The sequence below is a fragment of the Zeus faber genome (genome assembly GCF_960531495.2).
Source record: "Zeus faber genome assembly, chromosome: 10".
NCBI classification, from domain to species: domain Eukaryota; kingdom Metazoa; phylum Chordata; class Actinopteri; order Zeiformes; family Zeidae; genus Zeus; species Zeus faber.
The window spans coordinates 29,721,993-29,748,651 of record NC_137199.1 but is presented as its reverse complement, the minus strand read 5'-3'; the positions used below and the strand labels follow the sequence as shown (position 1 = coordinate 29,748,651).

Here is a 26,659-nt window from a genome sequence, read left to right as displayed (position 1 = left end):
ACCCCCTCCCTTACGATTTAAAGTGGTGCTGCCGCGTGTCCAAGCTGGGACCACAGCCAAACACAGACACACACACACACACACACACACACACACACACACACACACACACACACACACACACACACACATGTTTTTTGGCACCAAAGCCACTCCCAGGGAAGTTCACAAAGACCAAGAAACCAAACTCCTCCATCTTCAAATGGGGAACCGTCAGTATACAGTACATGAAGCTTTGTCATTCATATTTAGATGCCACTGTGAGCCCCACAGAGTTAAATGTTCTGCTCTCACAGAAACCTGGTTTTAAACTTCCTCAGGAATCGCTGCAAGCGTAAATAAGTATATAAATAAATAAATAAACACATACATAAATGAGTGAACAAGTAAAATAAAAAAATAAATAAATAAGCAAATAAGTAAATAAATAAGCAAATAAATAAATACAACCACTTCCTGGTTTCCAGCTAAAGAGACAATATCAAGTAGGACCCAGTAAATGCATTTTGAAATCGGAACTATAAAACAGTCGGCCTTCCCTTTCAGGGATTGATCGGGCAGCCTTCCCTCAGCTGTCTGACTTTAAAGCGCACGAGGGCGATTATGTCCGATAACGTCCGGTAACGTCTGTTAGCGTCCGGTAAAGTCTGTTAACGTCCGATAACATCCAATAACGTGCAGTGATATCCAGTAACGTCCGGTAACATCCGGTAACCTCAGTAAACGTCCCATGACATCCCATAATGTCCGGTAACGTCCAGTAACGCCCGATAACGTCCAATAACATCTGATAATGTCCAGTAATGTCCAGTTAAGTCCGATAACGTCTGATAACATCCAGTGACCTTCTATCCGATAACGTCAGATAAAGTCCGATCAGATAACGTCGGATAATGTCTGATAACATCCCATAACAGCTGATCACATCCTATAACGTCCAGTAACCTCCAATAATGTCCGATAACATCCAGTAAAGTCCAGTAATGTCCAGTAATGTCCGGTAATGTCCAATAACGTCCCAAAACATCTGATAACATCCAGTAATGTCCTGTTACATCCGATAACGTTCAGTGACCTTCCATCCGATGACGTCAGATAACATCGGATTACGTGCGATAACATCCAATGGCGTCCGTTCCAATAACATCAGGAACGTCTGATAATTTTCTGACAACATCCAATAACATCCGATGACGTCCGATAACGTCCGATAACGTCTGATAACATCCAGTGACCTCCTATCTGATAACGTCTGAAAACATCCAGTGACCTCCTATCCGATAACATCTGAAAACGTCTGATAACATCCAGTCACCTCCTATCTGATAACGCCTGATAACGTCCGATAACGTCAGATAAAGTCCGATCAGATAACGTCCGATAACATCTGATAACGTCCGATAATGTCCAATGGCATCCGATCCGATAACGTCAGAAAACGTCTGATAACATCCAATAACATCCGATAACATCTGATAATGTCCGATAACGTCTGATAACAGCTGATAACGTCGGATAATGTGAGATAACGTCCGATAATGTCCGATAAAGTATTTTGGTTATCGGACAGTTTGTTTTGGTTCTTTTACACGCCACTTGGTTAAGCATCTGTTCTCCAACGCTTCCGTCTGGAACACAGCCGGTCTATTTTTAACCCAAAACGGGCGTTTGAAACGTATGAAGCGTATGAAGCGTATGAAGCGTACGTCTCACAGTAAACTGGAAGGCAGTAAAGAGTTTTACCAGGTGTAAAATACTTCCATGATGGAGTCATTTACTGTTATGGCTGCGGGAAGACGTCACACCAAATGTAATTTTGAGGCGACATGTGAGGTCTGGTGGATTAGAACAAACAAAACAAGCAGCTTGGTTGGTGCTGTGTAGGTGATTTCCTGCGGTATGCTGTAATCACCTGTTATGGACGGTGGAGGAGCTGAGACAGAACACTGTGGGGCGGCAAATGTGACAAATAAATGTATTTTCATGTTGATGAAATGGTGTTAAAGTATCTTTATCTGGTTGAACCCCAACCCTAAACCCTTAACCCTAAACCCCAACCCTAGCCCTAACCTAACCCTCACAAACATAGTTAATGAATAGCTGTGTCTGCCCACACCCTGATTACTGATCGTCTGGCTGTTGTACTTCTTTCTACGTAAATATCTGAATGTATGTAAACCTTCAGCACCAGAAGACGATGCTGAAAGCTGCTCTGGTTCGTCGGCGCGGCGACGCTTCGGCTGTCAAAATAAGAGGATGCTTTATTTTCATATCTTTACCCATTGTCTTCCATTAGGTCACTGTCCACATGGTTGACAATGACGTGCCCTGGCAAAGACCGTTTTTGGTTGAAACGTGTTGTTTCTTTTAAAATGTTTTTGTCAACTCTCCTCCTGTGATTTCCTGTGAGTGGCTTGAACGCCAATCAAAATTTCCCCTTGTTCTATGAGCTCCTACCACTACTTTTTTTGAGCACACATTCTGATCCACAGTGCACCGGGTGTTTTTCTCTTCACTCCTTAAATAAATGTAACAGTTTTTTATTGGACATGATGAAAATAATGAAGTAAATGGGCAGTTAAATTGGTAAATTATGCAAAAAGCTTGGATTATGCTTCTGAGCAGCGAAGGGAGATATGGATAAGAGTAGCTCGCAGAGGAGCCGACGCTCGCGCCTCTTAAATCAAATCAGCTGATTGGTTGAATCGTCCAACTTCCCGTCGGGAGGCGGGTTCAAAACGGAAAACAAAATTTGGAAGAAAAACACGGAAAAAATATTTTACAGATTTTCTGTTCATTGTGGTTTAGTAAATATGAAGAGAATCCAGCCTCAAACGAACCATACGTCATTTCTGCCGCCAGGGCTCTCTCGCTCAAAACAATAACAGAAGAAGGGGTTTGACGACGCGGTGAAGCAGGGCGGGATCATGGGAGTTGTTGTCTTCTTCTTCTTTACGGGGACAGCTGCCACGACAGAACGCGCAGCAAACGGCAATAAATAACGGTGCTCCATCAAACAGTTGTCATTAGAGTCCTAGTAGAGCAACACAAACAGTCGTACAATCCAGTGGCTGGATGGCGTCGGTGACTTGGTGGAGTCCCTTCCTTGCTCTCTGATGTATCATCCGGTCTTCCCTGTTCCCCCAGCAGGTGAAGGGGATACGACGCCGTTGACAGGCGACCTAATAAACTGGATTGTTACCTACATTAAAATTACGGATTTCTCTGGGTTTTGGAAATTGTTGGAAACATTTGGGATAATGCAAGTACACAGCTCAACAAAATATATAACATAGGTTTAGTCGTTTTGAGACATTTTAACTCTAAAAAGGTACATATTGTACCTTTAAATTGGCCCAAGAATGGTTTCCAAATAAAATGTAAGAATTCAACCTGAGACCATTTTATGATGATGATTGCTCCAAAGCATGAACATTCCATTTCTGTAACACCAAGCAGCTCCAAGAGAAAATGACAATATCAGAGTGGATTTACCTGCATCGGAGTTTTCATTGCAGTTAAGCTTTGCAACTCTGCGAAGCCAAGTCTCGGGACCAATTAGAAGCCAGATGCAGCTGTAGCTTACAAATCAAGTCCTGCGCGGCTTGTCGCTACACAAGTGCAAGTGTTTAACAAAACACAAGTTGAAACATGGCGTCAGGTCATCTGCCAACTGTGTTCCAGGAAGAAGTGCACAGGCGATGGGGCGTGGCACTGTGTGTTTGCTGCTATAAACACATCTATATATGCAGACGTTTTCCATTTCCTGACTTCTAGTTTCAGAGCCGCATCCATCAGGACTCCACAGGCCTGGCTGGCAGCACCATCAGCGCTCAGATGGCATTTCCTCGCCCTCAGACCATCGGACGTGTAGTGGAGCGGCACGACTGTACGTAATGAGCGCGCACAGAAAAAAGCAGAAAATAGCCCCCCGAGCCACAGGCTCTGGTGGTGCAGTGAGAAAAAGAGGAATTGAACATAGAGAAGAATAGACGCTGTTATGCAACGGGAAAATAACACAGTTCCGTTGTGACGGATCGAGAGGAGGAGGAAGGAGATTAGAGCCGGCCGCCATGTATACTGCTCCGAGGATCACTGGGTTCACAGTGACTGGAGGCAGGATGAAATATAATGATGTGCGATGACGTTTTCCAGCACTGTTTATCGAGCCAAGACTATTTATTCAGTAAACATACGGGCACTGGGATGAAATTCAGCGTCAGTATAGGTCAATGTGTCGCATACAGGATGTGGTGACGAAGTCGTCAGATCCTATTTCTGTTTGACTCCCATTCTGTTCAACAGATATTTCACTGTATTATAGACACGTAGGGTCACAAGATGTCTGCCCAGTATGAACGAAATATTACAAAATCAAGACTATAGATATAAAGAAACCCTGAACTGACTACAGTAGATATACAAACATTTAACACTTTGTGTTTTGATTTTAACGCCCCTTTCTCGTAGTTCAAGTCGTCAGTTGTTTCAGTTTCCGCTGGTGGTTTGTGCACAGTGCCGCCTGTCTTTTAGGAGAATATCAACGTGGCATCTACACGGCAGCGCATCAGCTAAAAATGCTCAGGCTCTCCGGGAGTACATGGGCCACGAGCGCCACAGCACGCTGGCGGTCTCTATAAATTGTGCTTTACTGAGATGAAGGATCTGTCTGTCTGCTCATGCAAACCGCAGAAAGCGATTTAAAAATGTGACCAGTTCTTCAAAATACGCAGCCCTGAACAACGGGCACGAAGATCTATTTTCTCAGGTCTTCTGAAGAAAATACCCACACAGAGGCTGGTTCTCCAGGTCGGACGTCAAAGCAGGTCCACTCCCCGTCCTCAAGACTTCTGTTTGGCTTGGAAAGTTGTGTTTTGCCGCAGCTATACCGACACTAGGGATGCCACGGTGAGGATTTTTTCCCCTATGCCCCTTATTTTACTCTGCTACTAAGATGAGATGAGACTGCGAGAGCCTTATTTGAGGCACTCTGACAAGAAGACTTTCTGCCTGTTTTTACTCCTTGATCTTGAGTGTGAAATGTTGAGATTGGCAGTGGGATGAGGGTTTAACACATTTCCAGAAACATTGATTTAGTGCTTATATATTTATGAAACGCGTCTAAATGTGAAACGTAGGCGCAGGGCGAGCAGAAAAAACCAAACGTTTTTTGTTAAGTTCTCACTTCTCACCGTGTCGACCAGCGTGTAGCGGAGGCAGAATCCCGGCTCGTAGGGGAAGTACTCGTCCGACACAAAGCGGATTCTGATCTGGCTTCCTTTGGTCACGTGACTCGCCGGCGCTGACTGCGAGCCACACCAGCGTCCCAGGACGCTGTTGTCGACTGGGTCCTCGATCTCCACAAAGTCGTACCTGAGAGAGAGAGAGAGAGAGAGAGAGAGAACAGGCAAAAACAGTATTTTAGATTCAGTTCGCGTTCTTGTGTCACGTCGTTTGAGAGGACGCCTGCAGAGCCCACGGATGAAGCTACATTCGAGGAATTTGGATCTTTGGTTCAGATCCGTCCAGTTTTTGAGCAAGAGATCGTCACCAGTCATCAAATATGAGCCCCAGTCAAGTCTACAGTCATGTCAAAGTCTGAAATGCGGATATTTCTTGAAACAGCCAAATAGAGATTTGCGATTTTCTGGAGAAAATAGTCACAACTTGACTCAGACTCGTCCTTATAGGTATTTCAAAGAGACGTTCCATCTTAAATATATTCACAAATAACCAGTCAACATGACTAAACGAATCGCTGTACTGGCGTCCTGGTGGCTATTCACACATTGACCTACTGACCTGCTTTACTGACTCATCAGTTTGGTAAAGTATGATGATGATGGTTCCACAATCGTAACTGTCTTTACCGAACACAAAACCGAAGAACACAGAATTTTGGGAGGAAATGGGCCCCTCAGACCAACATTCACTGCTATGCTGCAGATAATCGAGCCCTTGGACCCCCAATGGATGGCAGTCACCTGTATCGCCATATGTCCATAAAGGGTGTTTCTGTTGGTGAGTTCAGGATCGATTTCTTTGAGGCTTCATATTCTTGAGGGCCCTCCTAGACCCTAGAGGCCCCTGGACCCCTGGCCTAAGATGGCAGGACCGTTCAGGGATCCATCCCTGTCCCAAACCACTTTTATATTCTGATTGGTGAAGGGATCGAATGCGCCGATAAAACATTTTCTAATATAATCGAAACGACAACTGCTCGGTACCTTCCAGACGTCTCCACCAGCAACTGTTTCCTGTGAGTTCCCACGGAGCCACCTTGACTACTACGACTGCTGCTAATGCTACCACTACAACAGCAGCTTATAATAATCACGTTGCATGTTGCATGTTCCCTTTAAATGACCGAGCTGCAAACGTCTAATCAAGCCTCCACACGGCCTGGTAATGTGCTGCCGTGTTGCTGAGTTGCCGGATTGCCGAGTTGCCCTCCAGATGAAGAAATGCAGGATGAAAACATGCACAGACACTTCCCCCTGAACAGCGCTAATAAATTACCGCCGCGCGCCGCACACATACCTTTTCTATTCATTTAGCTCCAGTTATTAATTAAAGCTTACATTCTGTAGTGATGGGAGGCGTGAGGGGCCCGAGGCCTTTTGCAGCAACGTGCAAAACAAACTGCTGAGGAGCCCAACGCCGCCCAAACCATTCCACTGGAACAAGCTGGAGGGGGGCACGGACGGGGTTGGAAGACGGCCTGCTTTTAACTCTCACAGCGGTTCAGGACTTTCCCCCTTTCCACTCCTTCATACCCCACCCGGCTTGTGGATTTTCTTGTTGTTCAACCTTGTGGACCCCTAGGGGCCCCACCACTTGAAAGTCACTGCTCTACATTGTTTATACTGTGTATGGTTACTTATAGATATATATAGATAGATAGATAGATAGATAGATAGATAGATAGATAGATAGATAGATAGATAGATAGATAGATAGATAGATAGATAGATAGATAGATAGATAGATAGATAGATAGATAGATAGATAAAGAATGTAAATATATATTTTCATGGAGTCAGTAGAAATATACATTTTGATGTTAACAGGAGACAGTGGAGTATTTAACTAGGTTATAAGTAACATTGTTAACATACATTTTATTTACAAGCGCTGCACGCACAAAGTCATCCGCCTATTAATTACAGCGGTTAAACATGACGTCGGTTAAACTTATTAGGTCCTATTATTGTTTTATTAATGTACAAATTTAAATGACACAGGGCCCAAACCTTTATGTGGCCCTGAGCGTAATTTGATTTGTGGCGTCGGGGGGGGGTCAAATTAAATGTTTAAACTTCCATTGAAACGTGAGGAAAATAAGTCGTTGGGAACATCCCTGTTTTGAATGTGTCGGAGCAGGTCAGCGAGGGGACCCAACATTTTGTTTATTCGTCAGTAACACCCACACGACAAGTCAGAACGAGCTTTTAAAATATAAATTGTGATCTGCAGGCGCTGCACGGCGCGGCGGCATGAGGCGAGCCGCCGTGCAGAATGAATGGAACGAAGCTGGGGAGGCGGTGCAGCCGGAGCGCCGGGCCGCTCTCCAGACTCCGCGCGTCGCATTCACCGCCCAATCAAATGCCATCGACATGCAATCGCAATGATCGGCCAAAACAGGGGCCGTGCTTTAGGGACCGCCCCTTAGATGCGATGGACGTGAGTCGGGGTTTCGGGGATTAGTTTGGCATTGCGTCAGGGTAGAACCACGCGCGGGAGCCCCGTGAGCTCACGCACGCAGTACGTCATCGCTCCGTGTGAAATCTGGGGCGAGGGCGACGGCGTCTTTGGGGAATCGGAGCCACGTGAAAAACGGCCTGATGCGGGCTTCACATTTGCAGTGGTGTCGTGTCCACGCCGCCTTCGCAGCAGATCCACTCCGCAGACAACAGAGAGAAGGTGTGATGGTGTTTTGGGTGTGGATTTGCTATGATTTGAAAACCCCTGAGGTGCACAAGCCGCCGGCTTTAATTTGGGGGGGGGGGGCAAAATTTCCATTTCTCCGTTTAAACAGAAACACTTTGTACGGCAGATTACATATTTAGTGGAACCGTGACCTTTGGAGGCAAACTAGTGGCCGCAAATTGGGTGATGGTCCATCTATCTATCTATCTATCTATCTATCTATCTATCTATCTATCTATCTATCTATCTATCTATCTATCTATCTATCTATCTATCTATCTATCTAAGCTCAGAAAGTATGGAAATTAAAAGGCATCATCTTAAATAAGGACGTTTAACATTTCCTTTTCAGCAGAGCAGGGACTATCCCCCCTCAAAGTTTCTCTCTCTCTCTCTCTCTCCCTCCCTCTCTGGCGAAGCGACAGATGGTTCATCAATAATTCAGGACGAACTGATCGTTTCACATCAGCGTCTGTTCCGAGGCGTCGTGTCCGACAGCCAATTCCCTCATTAACTAACGCACTGACACCCGCGGAGTGCCGCGCACAGCGCCCCCTGGGGGACGCGAGCAGAAACGAGCACGATCGGGGGAGCACGATCAGAGGGTCCTGAAAGGCGAGACACCACAGCCCGCGTCTTCTGACGAGGCGTTTATAATGTTGTGCGGAAGCATTTTGTGTGCCACGTGGGAGACATACGGGAGACAATGAGGCGGAGAGCGATGGAGGCGGAGAGACGGGGAGGTAGAGAGGCAATTGGAAAGGGACAGGAAGGTAGAGAGGGAGGCAAAGAGACAGGGAGGTAGAGAGAGAAGGAGACAGAGAGGGAGAGGGAGCGAGGTTGAGCGACGGGGAGGTGGACAGACAGCAAAGTAGAGAGACGAGAGAGGGAGGGAGAGAGACGATGAAAAAGAGTCAGGGAGGGAGAGAGAGCATAATAATATATTCAAACAAATATCTTTATGGAGCTACATATTATATCTACGACTGATTCAACATGTTCCTTTATGACCTGAAAATAACTTTGTATTAATCATGTGTTGTTGAATGTCAAATCAATCGACATTATTCATTCAACGGGACGAGGTCACGTCAAACGCATAAAACGTGATTTTACTGGAAACCTCATTTCACGTCAAACAGCTGCTGTCGATGCCACATTTAGAACTCTGCCGCCATGGCAACGGGCACTCGCATTCCGACAAGCCTCTCCTCCACTGGGCTCTGCTGCCATGGAAACCAGCGCCCCCGCTCCTCCATCACGGTCTGCTGCCATGCCGACCAGAGCTCCACACCCTTCCAGTGGGGTCCGCCGCCATGGAAACCAGAGCTCATCACCCTTCCAGTGAGCTCTGCTGCCATGGAAACCACAACTCCCTCTCCTCCCAAGGGTTTGGTCAAAATGGTTTCCATTGTTGGCGGAGAAAAGGCAGCGCAGCGGATGAGTGGGCTGCTGCCATCTCTTTCTTCCGTTTCACTCATAGTGTGTTTCCTGGAGGACTAGTAGAGGGTAACCAGTGGAGGGTAACTAGTTAGTGGATAACCAGTAGAGGATACCTAGTAGAGAATAACTGGTAGAGGATAACTAGTCGATTATTACTGGTATAAGATACCTAGTAGAGGATAACTAATAGATGATAACTAGTAGAGGGTAACTAGTAGATTTTTACAAGTAGTGGATAACTAGCAGAGGATAACTAGTTGATTATTACTAGTAGAGTATACATAGTGGAGGATAACAAGTAGATGATAACAAGTAGAGGATAACTACTAGATTATTACTGGTATAAGATACCTAGTAGAGGATAACTAATAGATGATGACTAGTAGAGAGTAACTCGTTGATTTTTACTAGTAGAGGATAACTAATTGATTATAGCTATTCGAGAATAACTAGTTAATTGTAACTAGTAGAAGATTACTAGCAGAGAATAACTAGTAAATTCTAACTAGTAGAGGATAATGGATGGATATAGATAGATAGATAGACAGACGGAGGGACGGACGGGGGGATGGAGGGAGGGACGGACGGAAGGACAGACAGACAGACAGACAGACAGACAGACAGATAGATAGATAGGCACTGGTTCTCAACCTGGGGTCCAGGGACCCTCCAGGGGTCCTCCCTCCCAGGACATTCTCTCTGTCTGACCCGACTGTTTGGATCCTAGTTGCACTGTTATCTCCCTGATTCCAGCAGAGACGCTGAATCACATCTAACTATGGAAATATTCTCAGATTTGATCCCTGAGAATAAATCGTATTAAATGTGGCTTGTGGCTCAATGTGGATCAACCTGAGGCTCACCGAATCACCGATCTAAGGCCAAAGCCGTCTTCTCAATTTCTCTGTTTTGTGGCCAAATCAAATTCCAGAACCAGAGGCACTTTGATAACAATTCCAGTTTTATAAAGAACATTTTTGCAGTATCATGAAGTACTGACACGGTTCAGTACTTCCTGCTTCTATACTAACTAGTCGGCTCAAAGGAAAACTATTTAGGAAATGAAAACTCTGTGATGAATCGAACCCGAACTCTGAGCCTTATTTTTCGATCACCTTTCAAATGGCCCCAGTGTTGAGGGAGAAGCTCCAACTGCAGCCACGCAACGGGGCGATCCACTCCACGTGGCTCGCAACCCCACGGCCCCATGGTACTGAGGCTGCTCTGCCAACACCGATCAATACCAAGGATTCTAATGCCAATCGATCACTAGGATGAGGTGTGGCTTCAAAAACACCAGTCTTTACCTGCTTTAAGGGACAACGCATGTCGACCACGTCAACCATGTTAACCAGGAGCAGGGCTGTCGTGGTCGTGTCGCAGGGTGAACCTCATGGAGCGTTCTGGGAAACTGAAGGCGCGTTTCACCGGGTTAACCGACAGGGGACCCCGCAGGAAGAGGGGCCACGCTCCACCACCGCCAAAGGGTCGCTAAGCGCTAAGCAAACGGCCGGGCGGAGCTACGCGTTGCGAGGACCAATCCATCAATGAGCTCCACAAGGATGGAGCGGGACGCAAATCAGGGCAGGGTGGGGGGGCTTTAAATAAAATTTCAGTGTGTGTGTGTGTGTGTGTGTGTGTGTGTGTGTGTGTGTGTGTGTGTGTGTTACATGAGCAGCGAATCCCATCAACTAAATCAGGCAAAAATACAGCGGGCCGTCATGGCCGACACAATACAAGGTCCAATCTCCCATAAGGCTTCACTGCGGCTCTAACTCTTCCAAAATGGACGGCGCCGCCGGGACATTCATCTTCTCCTGAAGAAGCCCGGGGGAAGCCCTACTTCTACTAGTACTAATACTACTACTACTACACTGCTACTGCTACTGATAGTACTACTACTACACTGCTACTGCTACTGATAGTACTACTACTACTACTACTACTACTACTACTACTACTACTGATACTACTACTACACTGCTACTAGTACTGCTAATACTACTGCTACTACTACTACTACTACTACTGCTACTACTACTACTACTACTACTACTACTACGTGAAGCGTACCCACTCCCTATGCATATAAAAACGGCTCCATCGAACTTAACGCCAACATCATTCTTATTTTAATGGCATTATACACTCATTAAAACATACTTATTAATAGTATACTCCATTTCTAAGTCCGTTCCATGAATACTACACACTGCACCTTTAAGAGGAAAATGGCTGTTTAACTTCCAAACAAGATAATGCAAAGATATTGCAATTTCCAACATTGATTAACAAACTGAAGTAATACAATCGAATCGTATTGATTTTTTTGAACACAGCCCTAATACTAGAATGAATCTTCAGCTAAGTGCTTCATTTGACAGTAATTGCTGCCCGATGGAGAACCCATCGTTCGCATTTACAAACAACTGAGGATCCGTGCACATCTAGGAAGCAGAAAACATCTGGAGAATCTGGAAAAACAATCTAAACAAGAGAACAAATGATGCGTCGGTTGCAGGGCTACTTCTGCCAGACAACTTGACAGCGCCACATGCCTCCACGCCCTTATTTGGAAGGCCTATAAGCAGCCAGTCCCCCCTCCCTGCCTGCTTTGCTGGCTGCTTTTTTTTTCGAGCTCATTGAGGAGGCATGATGAGCCGATGCAAAATAAACAAGGATCGTTTTGGAGTAAAGCTAAGAGTTGTTTCTTTTAAATACATTTGTTTTTGTCTTCTATTTCCAATCTCTATAATTTGCCGAACCCCCGATGCCTGTTTGTGATGAAATGATGTCATGATGAAACACAGAGTTCATTTTTTCCCTCATGATATGTTAAAATTTCTCCCCCGTGGCGTTTGGATTACAGCTGTTTTCAGCACAACTTGTCAATTTCTCTGCAATTCTGTTTCATGTGTTTTGTTAACCTTATTTTGAAAATCAGCAAGTTTTCTACCTTATCTTATCATATATTATCTTATCTTATCTTATCTTATCATATATTATCTTATCTTATCTTATCTTATCATATATTATCTTATCTTATCTTATCTTATCTTATCATATATTATATTATCTTATCTTATCATATATTATCTTATCTTATCTTATCTTATCTTATCATATATTATATTATCTTATCTTATCTTATCATATATTATCTTATCTTATCTTATCTTATCATATATTATCTTATCTTATCTTATCTTATCATATATTATATTATCTTATCTTATCTTATCTGGTATTATCTTATCTTATCTTATCATATCTTGTATTATCTTATCTTATCTTATCTTATCTTATCTTATCTTATGTTATGTTATCTTATCATATATTATATTATCTTATCTTATCTTGTATTATCTTATCTTATCTTATCTTATCTTATCTTATCTTATCATATATTATATTATATTATCTTATCTTATCTTATTTTATCATAACATATCTTATCTTATCTTATGTTATGTTATGTTATCTTATCGTATCATATATTATATTATCTTATCTTATCTTGTATTATCTTATCTTATCTTATCTTATCTTATCTTATCTTATCTTATCATATCTTATCTTATCTTATCTTATCTTATCTTATCTTATCTTATCTTATCTTATCTTATCTTATCTTATCATAACATATCTTATCTATCTTACTTGCATATTCCGTCTTCGGGGTCCTCCAGACCAAACCTCTGGTCGAAGGTGAGCTGGATCCGGCGGTTGCCCGTGGCGACCAGCCTCCAGAGCAGGGTGGAGCTCCTGGGGTAGGTGTGCGGGAAGTCCGGGCTGTGCAGCATTCCCTCTCCCGACACGCTTATGATCTTCTCCTGCTGGGAATCTTGGACTCCTTCCAGGGAGGAAAACAAAGTCAGGCTCACGTCCAACTTCACAAGCCTTCACTGAGTCAGGTTGACTTATGTAACGCCCTTCATTGTTTGTAGGGAGGAGAACATGCCTTGCAATTAATGCCTGAATATAATTTAGCTCTGGGGTGATAATAACTTCTCCCATGTTGCCAGAAGGACATATAGAATATAGATATATATTTATCAGATATTTTTATATATTTATTCAGAGACGGATTTGAACTTCAATCCAAACAGTGTTTCTGGCTCTGACACGTCCCATCAGCTTTGAAGAGAGATGCCGCCTGCGTCACTGTGTTGGTTTTGGCTTTGGATGACGATGGACGATTTATGCTGCGCACGCACACGCACACACACACGCACACACACACATACACACACACATACACACACACATACACACACACTACCTACCTATCTACCTACCTACCTACCTATCTACCTACCTACCTACCTACCTACCTACCTACCTACCTACCTACCAACTTACCTACCTATCTACCTACCTACCTACCTACCAACTTACCTACCTACCTACCTACCCAACCTACCTACCTACCTACCTACCTACCTACCTACCTACCTACCTACCTACCTATCTACCTACCTACCTATCTACCTACCTACCTACCTACCAACTTACCTACCTACCTACCTACCCAACCTACCTACCTACCTACCTACCTACCTACCAAACCTACCTACCCAACCTACCTACCAAACCTACCTACCCAACCTACCTACCTACCTACCTACCTACCTACCTACCTACCTACCTACCTACCTACCTACCTACCTACCTACCTATCTACCTACCTACCTATCTACCTACCTACCTACCCATATACCTACATACCTACCAACACCTACCTACCTACCTACCTACCTACCTTCCTCCCTACCTACCCATGAACTTTCTACCTACCTACTTTCCAACCTATCTACCTACCCATGAACATCTGAGCTACCTATCTACCCATGAACTACCTAAGTACCTACCTACCTACCCATGAACTCCCTACCTACCTACCTATCTACCTACCTACCTACCTACCTATCTACCGACCTACCCATGAACTCCCTACCTACCTACCTACCTACCTACCTACCTATGAACTCCCTACCTACCTACCTACCTATCTACCTTCCTACCCATGAACCCCCTACCTACCTACCTACACATGTACCTACATACCTACCTACCCCTACCTACCCATGAATTTCCTACCTACCTACCTTCCAACCTATCTACCCATGAACTTTCTACCTACCTACCTACCTACCTACCTACCTACCTACCTACCTACCTACCTACCTACCCATGTACCTACATACCTACCTACCCCTACCTACCCGTGAACTTTCTACCTACCTACCTTCCAACCTATATACCTACCCATGAACATCCTAGCTACCTATCTACCCATGAACTACCTACCTACCTACCTACCTATCTACCTACCTATCTACCTACCTACCCATGAACTCCCTACCTACCTACCTACCTACCTACCTACCTGCCTGCCTCTGCCGGCCATACAGCCGTGGCAATCCAGGTTATTCTCATTTGTAGTTCCACGTTGGTGGAACGAGCTGCCAAAAATGACCAGAGCAGGGACCTCCCTCTCTGTCTTTAAGAAGCACTTGAAGCCCCAGCTCTTCAGTGAGTACCTCCTCTCCTAACCTACAATTACTTAGCACTACCTAGCAGTATTTATTGTTACACTAATGTCTCTGTCGCAATGTAGCTTGAATGTTATTCTCCCTTGTAAGTCGCTTTGGATAAAAGCGTCTGATAAATGACTAAATGTAAATGTAAATGTACCCATGAACTCCCTACCTATCTACCTACCTACCCATGAACTCCCTACCTACCTACCTACCTACCTACCTCTCTACCTTCCTACCCATGAAACCCCTACATACCTACCTACCTACCTGCCTACCTTACTTACCAACCCACCTACCTTTCTACCCAACCACCGACCCACCTTCCTACCCATCTTCAGACCTACATTCTCACCCACCTACCCGTCTATCTCTCTACGCTGAAGGGGGTTTCAGACGTTCTCAACTAACTATAACCACCTTCCCATAAAACCGTCCTGAGGGGCCTGTGTATGTCTGCTTGTATGTTGGTGTTAAATCACACCTCTGTTTGTCCCTCAGGAAGCCATCACCATCACCATCCTGTCACCTTCACAACACACACACACACACGCACACACCTGAGCCCCCACAAAGGCAACAGCCTGCAGCCTCCCTGACCACGAGACTGACGTTAACTCGTCCACTGAAAATAAAATGGGTGTCGTCCTGCGAGGGAAACACGGAGCGAACGACGGAGGCCGAGAGGTTGAGGGAGAGACGAGGAAAAAAGGGAGATTACGATTCAAAACCAGCCATTTAAAGCCAGTCACACCATGGTTGCGGTGATACCGCGGGGTGGATTACGGTCTCGGAATGTGCTTTGACACGTGAGAAAACCCCCCCCACCACAAAATCTATTCAAAATAAGAATAATATCAAATAAGAATAGAGAACACTTTATTATATATATATATATTATATAAGCTTAATTTAGGGAAATGAAAGCGGGAATTTGGAGAGGTATTGGATTGTATTGTTACAGCCTTTTCCCATTGTACCCATTGTATGGTGTTTTTGTAGACGTCTATATGGTTTTTGTATATTGCAGTGTGTGTGTTTTTTTTATCAGCCCGGGTTGAGTGAAAGAACCGCAGAACGATTTCCTTTCCACACTCCTCTCCTCGTGGCTTATTTTCTGTGACACATTTCTGGCACGCCCCGAAACAACACGCCGCGTTGACTTGGCACGTCGGTGTCTGGAAAAGGGTTTGCGTGAGCGAACTGGAGCGAAGCGCCGACACGGAGCGAAGGAAATCAGAATCGTGCGAGGTCAAGCCATCTCCGCCTCCGCCTCCGCCTTCGCCTCCACCTCCGCCACCTCCTTCCTCCTCCCCCCAATTTGTTACAACACCGTCATTTGGTATTGATGAGTCCGTGTTGGCATCTCTCCGTCACATCGGGCGGCTGTGGCAGCGGTGGCAGCGGTGGCGGCGGTGGTGCAGGTGGGTGGATGTGCTTCGGAGAGACTCGGGGAAGAGGATTGGGCAGATGAGCGCTTCGACGACACATTTGCAGTTGGACCACATTTTGGGTGTAATTGCTCTTTACGGGGCTGTGATTGTGGGTCCGCGATGGGATTCCCGACAAGTAAACAGAATTCATTCTGAGTTAATTTGATTCGGGCGACACAAAGCCTCAGGCTGATTGGGGCTTTTTTTCTCTCCCCCGTACGTTATCTCACAAATAACAACGGTTTGATTCGGCTGGTGGGCGACTTGAAACTGCTTGTACCAAGACGGGTGCACATCTTTTACATTATTAATTCAAATACAGTAAGAGTTGTGACATGCGTTGCAAGAGTTATTGCACCTCTAAAAGTGTTCCCAAGCGGAGGTCAAGGACCTGATGCACGTCCAAGGGGAGGGCGACCCTGAGCCCGGTCAGGTCAGGGATTTTCTGGATTCCAAGCCAATCCCATAATTAGAACTGCTGCTGAAATGCTGTTTTTCTAGCCCGTCAATGTCTCCGCTGCAATTAAAAGTCGTTTGTTTTAGTTTTTTTAGTTTTTTTGCTTTTTTTTCCTCCTTCAGTCTGACTGGCTGCTCATCGCACACCTAGCTGCGTCACGTTCCGCAGCAACATAATGAAACACAGACGGGGAACCCGACCGGACACGAACCCAACTGGACATGACAAAATGTGGACCCGAACCCAAATCGATCGCAGGTGGGGCCCCGGTAGACCCCCCGACCCCCCGACCCCCTGACGACCTCTATCTCCAAGCAATAAAATAACGCTTTTATTTTGTTGTCGACTTGTTAAAGCTTCCTACGGCATCCAACCAGCTGCTGCTTATTGATCAGATCCAGGCTGTCGATCCATTCTCAGTTTGTGCAGTTTGTGCATCAAGATCTAACGTGACGACAGCTCGGATTTTTTTTGTTTTTTTCCCCCCTTTTTTTTGGCGCAGACTGCGACTCGGTCCATCAAAAGCAGCGAGTCAACGCCGAGCAGTTTGTCTTGGATAACGCGTGCGTTTGGTGGCGGAAATCCCTTTGATGCCTTCATTTAAGGAGCGGCGAGGAGCGAGGGGCCAGGCTGCAACACGCAGGCTGACAGCGCTCGGCGTGCAAAGGAAAACAAAAGCCGGGGCAGGATTTCTCAATGAACGGCCTCTTTCATGCAGCCGGGGGCTTGGCATCCCAGGCAAGCTGTCAAACCAAATAGGCCCACCTTGTTCGGGCAAATCAGGCTTTCACTCAACAACTCTGGCGCTCCTCGGAGACACAAAATATGGACGCCTTTTCTCTTTGGAGTCTTTCTCCCGCGGGGGGGGGGCTGTGTCCCGGCCAGAGACTCAGCCTCAAAGAATAGGTTCAGTATTTGGGACCTGGGCCCCAAGGAGCATCGTTTCCCTGATCTCTCCAGTTCGTGCTGGCCGACCTTTCGCAGCGTCACCTACAGCACGCCGACTTCAACGCAAAGCCAAGGGGCCCTTGAAAAAACTAGGGTAGACGTGTTTTCCGGACACGCTGAGCTCGGGGTGTGTTCCATACGTCCACGTGGGAACGGCTTCCTCCCTAACTCTGCGCTCCCGCATTGCTCACGTCCGATTGGACGGAACACGCCCCGGCCTGGTCCCTGGTCCCTGGGGGAGCTCCCCGATTGGAGGAAGGGAGGCTGGAGGAGAAGCAACAAAGGAAGCCTCCGTGAAGCCTATCAAACACATAAATATACACAGTATACACTGCATTATGCATATTTTAATTCAAAGATAACTTGAGTTGTTTGATGGAAAAAAACATGCAACTGCTGAAAGAATCGTCGTAAACAGCACTGGGTCAACACTGATGTTCTGTTTGAGTCTCAACTATATCCTCCCATCACAGCTTCCAGCAGGTCCAATGCTGAGCAAGGCGCTGATTAAACGGTGGGTTTGGGGAGACCGTGGTGAAACTGGCGTGAACACGCCATGAGCTTCCCGTTTCCTTTTTCTTTTCATCATCGTTTGTAAAGAAAAGCCCCCTTGCAAATGCCCCCCCCCCCCAGCTGGATAGCCACGCTCTCTGCTCGCAGGGATCGCTGTAGACGATGTGCGAATGAGGCCGAGGGTCCAAGAGAGCAACGCTATCCTTGAACATTTAACAAGGCCAACACACCTCCACCCCCACCCCCCACCCCCCCAAATAAAAGCAGCCCCAGCCTCCGCTCCCGAGCAGAGATGCCCTTTGATGCCGTTGCGGGCTGATTAGCGTTTTAATCTGCTGCAAGTCGCAGCGCCGCAGATTTGATTGACTGTTTTTAGAATCCATTTGCCGGCCCAGGGAGCAGCGGCTCGATAGTTTTCGAGCTATTAGGGCCGCGCGACCCTCCATCACGGTGACGCTCTTTAATTACGTCCCCATTACAGTTGGGCCGCTTCTTATGGACTCATAAAGCACATAATGATTAATGTGAAAAACGATGTGATTCTTTCATGTATGACCCCAGATGCAGCGCCGTGCACGGGGATCAGGGAGTTTACAGATGGTTTAAATAGAAGTGGCTCAACCCCAAAGCCCAGAAAACAAAAAAAAATACCCGGCAATTACAAATAGACATGCTTTTGGGGAGTCATTTCTGAGAGTAATTCCTTGGGAAAAATCAGTTAAATGCTTTGAATGCTGAACGGAATGCCTCTTCATTAAGGCTGTAATTAGGGGGAGAAGGCAGCAGGAAAATCAGAGCTCTCTTTCTGCGGCGGAGAAAGCGGGAGGAGGAGCGGAGAAAAGCCCCGAATCGGACCCTGATGAAAAGGTATTCCACAGACCTGCATGGATGAAATCAGAGTTAATCCGAAAAGTCTGCAGATATCCTGTTTAATCCCACAGAACTCATCACACGTAATTGCAGGAGGCGGAGAACAACGTGTTTTGGTTCCTGTTCCTGGTTCGGCGTTTTCTGTGCACGAGAACACTGAGCTGACTGAGGGAAACTTGGACGAGGCCCAGGGTCCTGGTTCTCAAACGCCCCGGACCCCCGTCCCACACGTTTCACATCCCTCACCCTTTTCCTCATGAGAGCTCACGTTTTGAGATTTGATCGTGAATCTATCGTGGGGTTTTTTGGGGGGAAATTCAAACGGTAGGGCGAGAAAGCTTCCTTAAAGTTGTCTCCTGGTTCCGCTGAAAACTATGGGAATGCTTTTTTTTTTTTTTTGATGTTTTGAGTTTGTTCATTTTGATGTATTTCATATTCCGTTTGAAAAGGCAGGAGCGGGGTTGCTTTCAAGGATAGGTTTGCTGTTTTTCACCCTAGACATTGCTAAAATGTTGGTTCCCATCATTTATAACCGTTTTACTACTGAGAAACTTACCGCTCTGCTGCAGCTTCTCACTGTGCTTCAACACAATCCCATGGGGCAACTTTGTAAGCGTTGAAAAGACGTGTGGAAACCTTCATAATAGGGCTGAGCGATATCGGAAAACATTTTTCTTTCTTTGATATTTATTGCGATATGAAAAAAAAATAAAGGAATTTTCACCAGACTACATGAAGATCTATATTTTGGAAATAATTACTCATTCTGCAATGATTGGGGTGATTTCGTAGGGGAGAGCATCTGCATAGCAAATGAAAATAATAATATCTTTATTCTTGGCACATTTAGGCTATAATCAGTAAACTGTCAACTGTGACAGGAAGGATAATTTTCCCTTTATTTATGGAAATAAATATTACTCTTCCTATAAGGAATGATCAACAAAAACAACTGCAAACCAAAACTATTAAAATAAATAATAAAAAAAAATAAAAATAAAAATGAATTGAGTGGATTCAAGCCGAACCTTTGAGATTCAAGCCGAACCCATGGTCCAGGATGTCAACAGAAGTGTGTGCGCACCTCGACACCGTTTCTATCGCTGTGTTGCAAATCAGGGGCAGAAGTTTCACGGTAAAATGTTACACCACGGTGCTCGACGTCATCTGCAGGTGGGAGCCATGTCGGCAAACATATGGGGGGGGCGTGGCGCTTGGGGAGATGACTCATTGGATGGATTATTACAACATGTACAACATGAGGCGAGCCAGTCGGGAGCGCGACCGAAATATGCAAAAGTCGGGGAGCGACGCGCAGAGTGGAAACGTGTCTTATCCAATCCACGCAGCTTGGAAACCTGGAAGAGAAGCTTTAAATCACCGTAGATGATGTTGTATCAGACGGAGCAGTCATGGAACATCAGAACCCTGCCACTTCTCCTTCTGTATCAAGCAGCGGAAAAAGTTGTGGCGCGACGCGTTTGCCAACGATATATCGTGCGGTCCTACTTGATGACATCACAACATTGGCCGCAGCAGGCGGCCGATGGGAAGCGACGGAACTTCCCGTTTCTAGTCTCTCACGCTAGCGCGGATGTGGGCAAAGGAGGCAATGCGGTACAACCCTGAAAAGCCTGAAAGAAAAAATGCAGGTTTTTCAACCTTTTTTCTCCGGTGAAACATATATAAAGTTTGCGATCACATAGTGAGTTTCCTGTTTCTGAAAAGGAGGTTGAATAAGCCTTAAACGTTTGCCCCATTGGAATGCATTGATGTGAGAAATAAGAAGCTGCAGCAGAGCGATAGGTTCCTCGGCAGCCGTCGTCAGTGAGGTTGGTGCTAGGAATAGTAATGACGGAAACCAATGTCGGACGGTTTTTAGACTCGGGTTGAAAAACAGCACCCCAATCCTTTAACATGGAGGACACAAATGCACAACACAAATATTCCAAAACCCGAAAAAAGGGCAGATACCGAAAAAGTGTGAAAATTATCAGGGGTCGTGTCGTGAGATGCGTGTGCTGACTAGCGAACTAGGACTCTGGGTCCTTTAACTCCTGTTTGAGCCCAACACCTCAGGAGGCGGCGGCAACTTCTAATGAAAGTCTGCCTTTTATTTATTGTATTTATTTTTGCCCTCAAGTCTCAGCGTATAACTTTACATAAACAGAGCCGCCGTTTAATGGTGTTCTCCCTTTCGATGAGCTCACATCCTCCATTACTGTACAACACACACCTACACGCACACACACACACGCACGCGCGCACACACGCACGCGCACACACACACACACACACACACACACACACACACACACACACACACACACACACACACACACACACACACACACACACACACACACACAGTCTACAGGGGTGTAGTTGGACTGCAGGATGACCTCACTTTTCGGGGTTAACCAGTGTCACCCAGTGATCAGAGGAGCGTTCCCGCTGCGTGAATTACCTCAAACATGACTTTTCCCTGACCCACTTTTTTCCTGCGTCGGGAAAGCGGAGCCGACTATTAAGGCAGGAAGTGAGCCTGAGTAAACAGGGCGCACACACTGCGGCCATTGTGCTTTGTTCGCAGGTTAGTGGGTGAGCCGTGCTCGCTGTTAAACATTAAGCCCAGATGCACGCGCACACACACACACACACACACACACACACACACACACACAATTAAATGTGCATAAAGACACATAAAACATTATTCAGAAACACATTCACAATGACATCCACATAAACATAAACATAAAAATAAACATAAACATAAAAATAAACATAAACATAAACAACACTTGCACTTGCATGTACATAATTTGCTGATATAGACTATAGACTAGACTCGATATAAACTGAAAACTAGATATAGACCATAGACTACACTAAATACCAGATATAGACTAAACTTGGATCACAATCGAGGACGCACGCGCCCTTGTGGATTAATGGGACTTCTGTCGATAGGGTGAGCAGCTTCAGATATCTGGGAGTCCACATCACAGAGGACTTAACATGGACTGTTCACACAGACACTCTGGTGAGAAAGGCGAGGCAGCGTCTCTACCACCTCAGGCAGCTGAGGAAATTCCGGGTCTCGGTGAGGATCCTCAAGTCCTTCTACTCTGGAGCAGTGGAGAGCATCCTGACAGGCAACATCACTGCCTGGTTTGGGAACTGTACTGCCCAGGACAGGCGGGCCCTGCAGAGGGTGGTGCGTTCAGCTGAACGTACCACTGGAACTACCCTCCCCCCTTGCAGGAGTTATACACCAGGTGTAGTAGCAGAGCCCGTAGGATCATGAAGGATCCTCATCACCCCAACAACGGACTGTTTCAGCTGCTGCGGTCAGGCAAGCGCCTCCGCAGTCACGCAGCGAGAACAGAGAGACTGAGACGGAGTTTCTTCCCTCAAGCCATCAGAACTGTCAACGCTGACCTCACCAGGGGTCCTAACTGAGCCATGCACTAGGCTCCACTACCTACTGTACTGTATGTAGCATACTGTACCGCATACTGTGTCACTGTTCAGGGTTGTTCGTGATGCCGTATTGCTGCGCCGTACTGTTGTATACTGTGCTGTATTATCCCAAACACTACCTCACACTATTCACATTCACATGCCACTTTAATTCACATGCCACTTTAAATGCACATATCTGTATATACATAGCCATATTCCTTCAACCTATTCCATTTTATTTCAATTTATTTTTTATTGTATTTTATTCTATATATTTTTTATCTTATTCTATAAGTATTCCACTTACTGTATTACGTTTTAGGAGTCAGTTAGTCGGTCTATTAGAAAGGAATTTTCTACTTTTATTTTTTTTCCTAGGACATATTGTGTGCTATCACCGGGTGCGTTGCATTACATTTCACTGCATATATGTATGAAAGTATGTATATGTATGTGACAAATAAAAATTTTGAATCTTGAATCTTGAATCTTAAATCTTAAAACTACAGCGGCTCCATTTTTGTTGTAGTTGTTGTTGTTGCGAGTGTTCCCGCGTAGGATTTCCGCCGGCCACTCTGCTCCCACGGATAAAAAGTCCCAAAGTTGTTCGTTTAGGGAAATTTTTATTGCCATGAGTGCATCGCGGTCGTATGAGTTAATTGTTGATGTTTTTTTGGCGGACATTATGATAAAAAAAGGAAAAAAATACTAAAAAGTAAGAAAGTAACCGGAGCGCCGGCGCAGGCGACCGCTAGGGGCGGCGCCACTATCGCCAATCGCGTATGTGTATGTGACAAATAAAAAATCTTGAATCTTGAATCTTGAATCTTAAATATAAACTAGACTAAAAACTATATCTAGACTATAGACTAAATAAAAAAACTATATATAGACTATAGACAAAATAAAAAAAACTATATATAGACTATAGACTAGATAAAAAAACTAGTTATAGACTGTAGACTAGATAAAAAAACTAGATATATACTACTAAATACTAGATGTAGACTAGACACGACTGAAAACTAGATATAGACTTTAGATTAGACTAAAAACTAGATACAGGCCCTAAATTAGACACAATTCTGGTCGAACAGTTTGCAACGAGGAGGGACGGAGCGCAAGTCTCAAAGATTCTGAAGATCTTTGTGTTCGTATCAATTTATCCTTTCAAACTAAACGGCGGGAGCAGCACGCGGAACAGCGGCCCCAGCTCGCACCTCGCCCGAGGCCGCTCCCTCTCCGCGTGGATTCTGGGATGTTCTCGCTGGGCTCGTTCCTCAAAGGTGCTCTGGTCCCGCCCCCAGGAGAGCCCAGCGGGGCCCGGGTGCTGTTTGGACCCAGGAACTGGCTCTAGAACTGGACCGGGTCCCCCAACGGTTCGCTGCCCTCACAGTCACGACGGTTTCAACGCAGAGGACTAATTGGGGGTACATGCACGTAAAATACTTTGAATATTTTCACACGTTATGGGCTGGGTCTTTACGGCCTGCTTGCCAATTGCTTGGCAAGTTGACAACCATCCAGCTGTTGGATGGTTGCCTGTTGGTTGCGAAGACTGATAAAATTGTTGCGAATGATTTCAATCGTTTATAATGGAGCGATAATGATACTATATAAAAAATAATCCATATCTGTATCGTTGCACCATTTTTCACGGAGTATATTAATGCTCAACAATAACTTAGTGGAAGTTCCTAAACATAAGGAGGCAGCCCGCAATATTTTATTGAAGGCCACACAGGTTATTTGACAACGGCCCAATTCGGGCTGCGCGCTGTAACCGGGCAACCGCTATTGTGGGGCCCTGGGGCTGTTCCAGCACCACACCGCACCGTGCATTACCGGTCCAGACAGCGGAGGCCATTTCCCCGGCAATAAACGACAGCAGAGCCGCCGTGACTCTGAACCAAAATTGTTTTTTAAAGAATAGCAGGGGGGTCGTCCCCCGAAAACAGAGCCCAAGACGCTCCGCTCAGGTGATGAAACTGTACCCAACAAAGAATTCCTGTATTTTTTCTGCCTTCTGGGTCTGATGCAATCACTTCCACATCTGCAGCTTATTAGGAGCTGAGCGGCGCTTACAGGTGCAGTAAATTCCCAGCGAGCTCAGATATTTATTACCTTTAGGTTTACAGTCGGTAGGACCAAAAAAAAAAGAGCCCCTGAAATAGGCCATGGGAAATCTTTCATGTCATTAAAAAATAATTTGACTTCATGGGAGCGGCGCCTCCCGTCGGGATCTGCTTTGCCAGGCGAACGGGAAGCACGGAGGGTTCAACACGTCCTTCCCCGCAGCGTTCGCCGACAGAACGGTAGCAAGATGGCTGCCAGGTCGGGTTGTTAGAAGAGACCCCTAAACGTAAAACCTACAAATGTTGTCTGACGAGAGAGCGAGAGAGAGAGAGAGCGACAGAGAGAGAGAGAGAGCGACAGAGAGAGAGCGAGAGAGAGGGGCCGTTTGACTCCGTCCGCCAGACGACCGCCAGACCTCGTAAGCTGCAGCTGACTCCGCTCACAGGTTCACACAGAAGCAGGGAGAGACAGGGATGGAGGGAGAGAACTGAAATGAGTGACAGGGGTGGACGGTGGAGATGGAGGACGACGGAGGGAGATAAGGAGGGAGAGACGCGAGATCGCGGGGAGACAGATGTAGGCAGAGAGAGGTGCGGAGGTAGGGAAAGGGGAAAGAGAGAGGGGGAGAAAGAGGTGTAGATAGAGGCGTAGAGAGGTAGTCGGAGAGAGAAGACACAGAGAAGGAGCGAGACAGATTGAGGCCAGAAACGGGGGAGAAGGACAGACAGACAGACAGACAGACAGATGGAGAGAGTCACACCCGGAAAAAAACCTCTGACCCCGACGGACCACAAGGCCCCTCCTCCGCTGAGCATCGAGCCTCCCGTCCAGTGGAAAACCTCCTTCATCCAAGCCTCCTCCTGCTCTCCGACCACGCCCGGCGTCACCCCCCCGCCCCCCAACCCCTCTGACCTCTCTGAACGAGGGGGTCAAAGGTCAAGGAGAGTCATAATCTCCGCTCCAGCTCGGAGAAAACTGGGCCTGGCGCAGGGGCGGCCGACCAGCTGTTGGCTCCAGAGCAGCATATGCAGATGATATCAGATGACCCAACCCGACACCGGCAGGACCACACCCTGCCGACCGGCCCGGTCCCACGAGGTCGCCGCCGCCGCCAGACACTGAGCCCGGAAAATGTCACTCGTCAACATTCTGAGGGATTTATTATATTCTTTAACGCTGATATGATGATGATTAACGGCCTCGTGACCTGATGAGGAATCCACGATGATGTCACAGGCGAACATCGGAGCCCCCAGCTGGAAAAGAACAGATTAACTGCACAAAGGAGAAGAGAGCGACAAGTGGCGCTACTCCGCCTCTACTCTTCCTCTTCTCTAGCTTGACTTCTCCTCTACTCTCGCTCTACTCTACCTCGGTCTACTCTACTCTACCTGTACTCTACCTCTACTCCACCTCCCTCTACCCTGCCTCCATCCATTCTACTTTGATCTCCCTCTACTCCATCTCTCTTCCTCTTCTCTGCTCTACCTCGCTCTACTCTACCTCTACTCTTTCTCGACTCGACCTGTTCTACCTCGACTGTACCTCTCGCTACTCTACTCTATCTCTACTGTACCTCGATTATATCTGCCTCTACTCTACCTCTACTCTACCTCTGCTCTACATCCATCGACTCTACCTCCACTCCAGGCCTGGGCAGAGACATAAATAGGGGCAGGTGCTCAAACAAAAAAAGAAAAGGCACATGGACCCAGAGCTCCGGTTGGAGGCATTTTGCCGCTCTGGGGCAAACCTGTCGTCGGTGGAGCGGGGGAGTAAGGGAGCAAGAGAGTGAGTGAGGAAGTTCCCATCACGCACAGTGTTTTGTTTCCTCCCAGAACAAAGCGGAGCAGCACAGCGAGGTGCAGATCACAGGCGCACGTGACATTTACATTTACATTTAGTCATTGATCAGACGCTTTTATCCAAAGCGACTTACAATTGTTCAAACACCGACGGACGCAGCCATCAGGAGCAATTAG

The 26,659-nt window shown here is 46.1% G+C and overlaps 1 protein-coding gene across 1 annotated transcript in view; it reads right to left on the bottom strand.

Moving 5' to 3' along the window:
* Positions 1-26,659, bottom strand: part of pdgfc (platelet derived growth factor c) — a 64,044-nt gene that overhangs the window by 10,312 nt on the left and 27,073 nt on the right. The window contains exons 2-3 of the mRNA XM_080008280.1: positions 13,033-13,225; positions 5,193-5,373 (exon numbers count right to left, since the gene is read on the bottom strand). Of these exons, the coding sequence (XP_079864406.1) occupies positions 5,193-5,373; positions 13,033-13,225 (374 nt within the window). The remainder of the gene's footprint in view (positions 1-5,192; positions 5,374-13,032; positions 13,226-26,659) is intronic.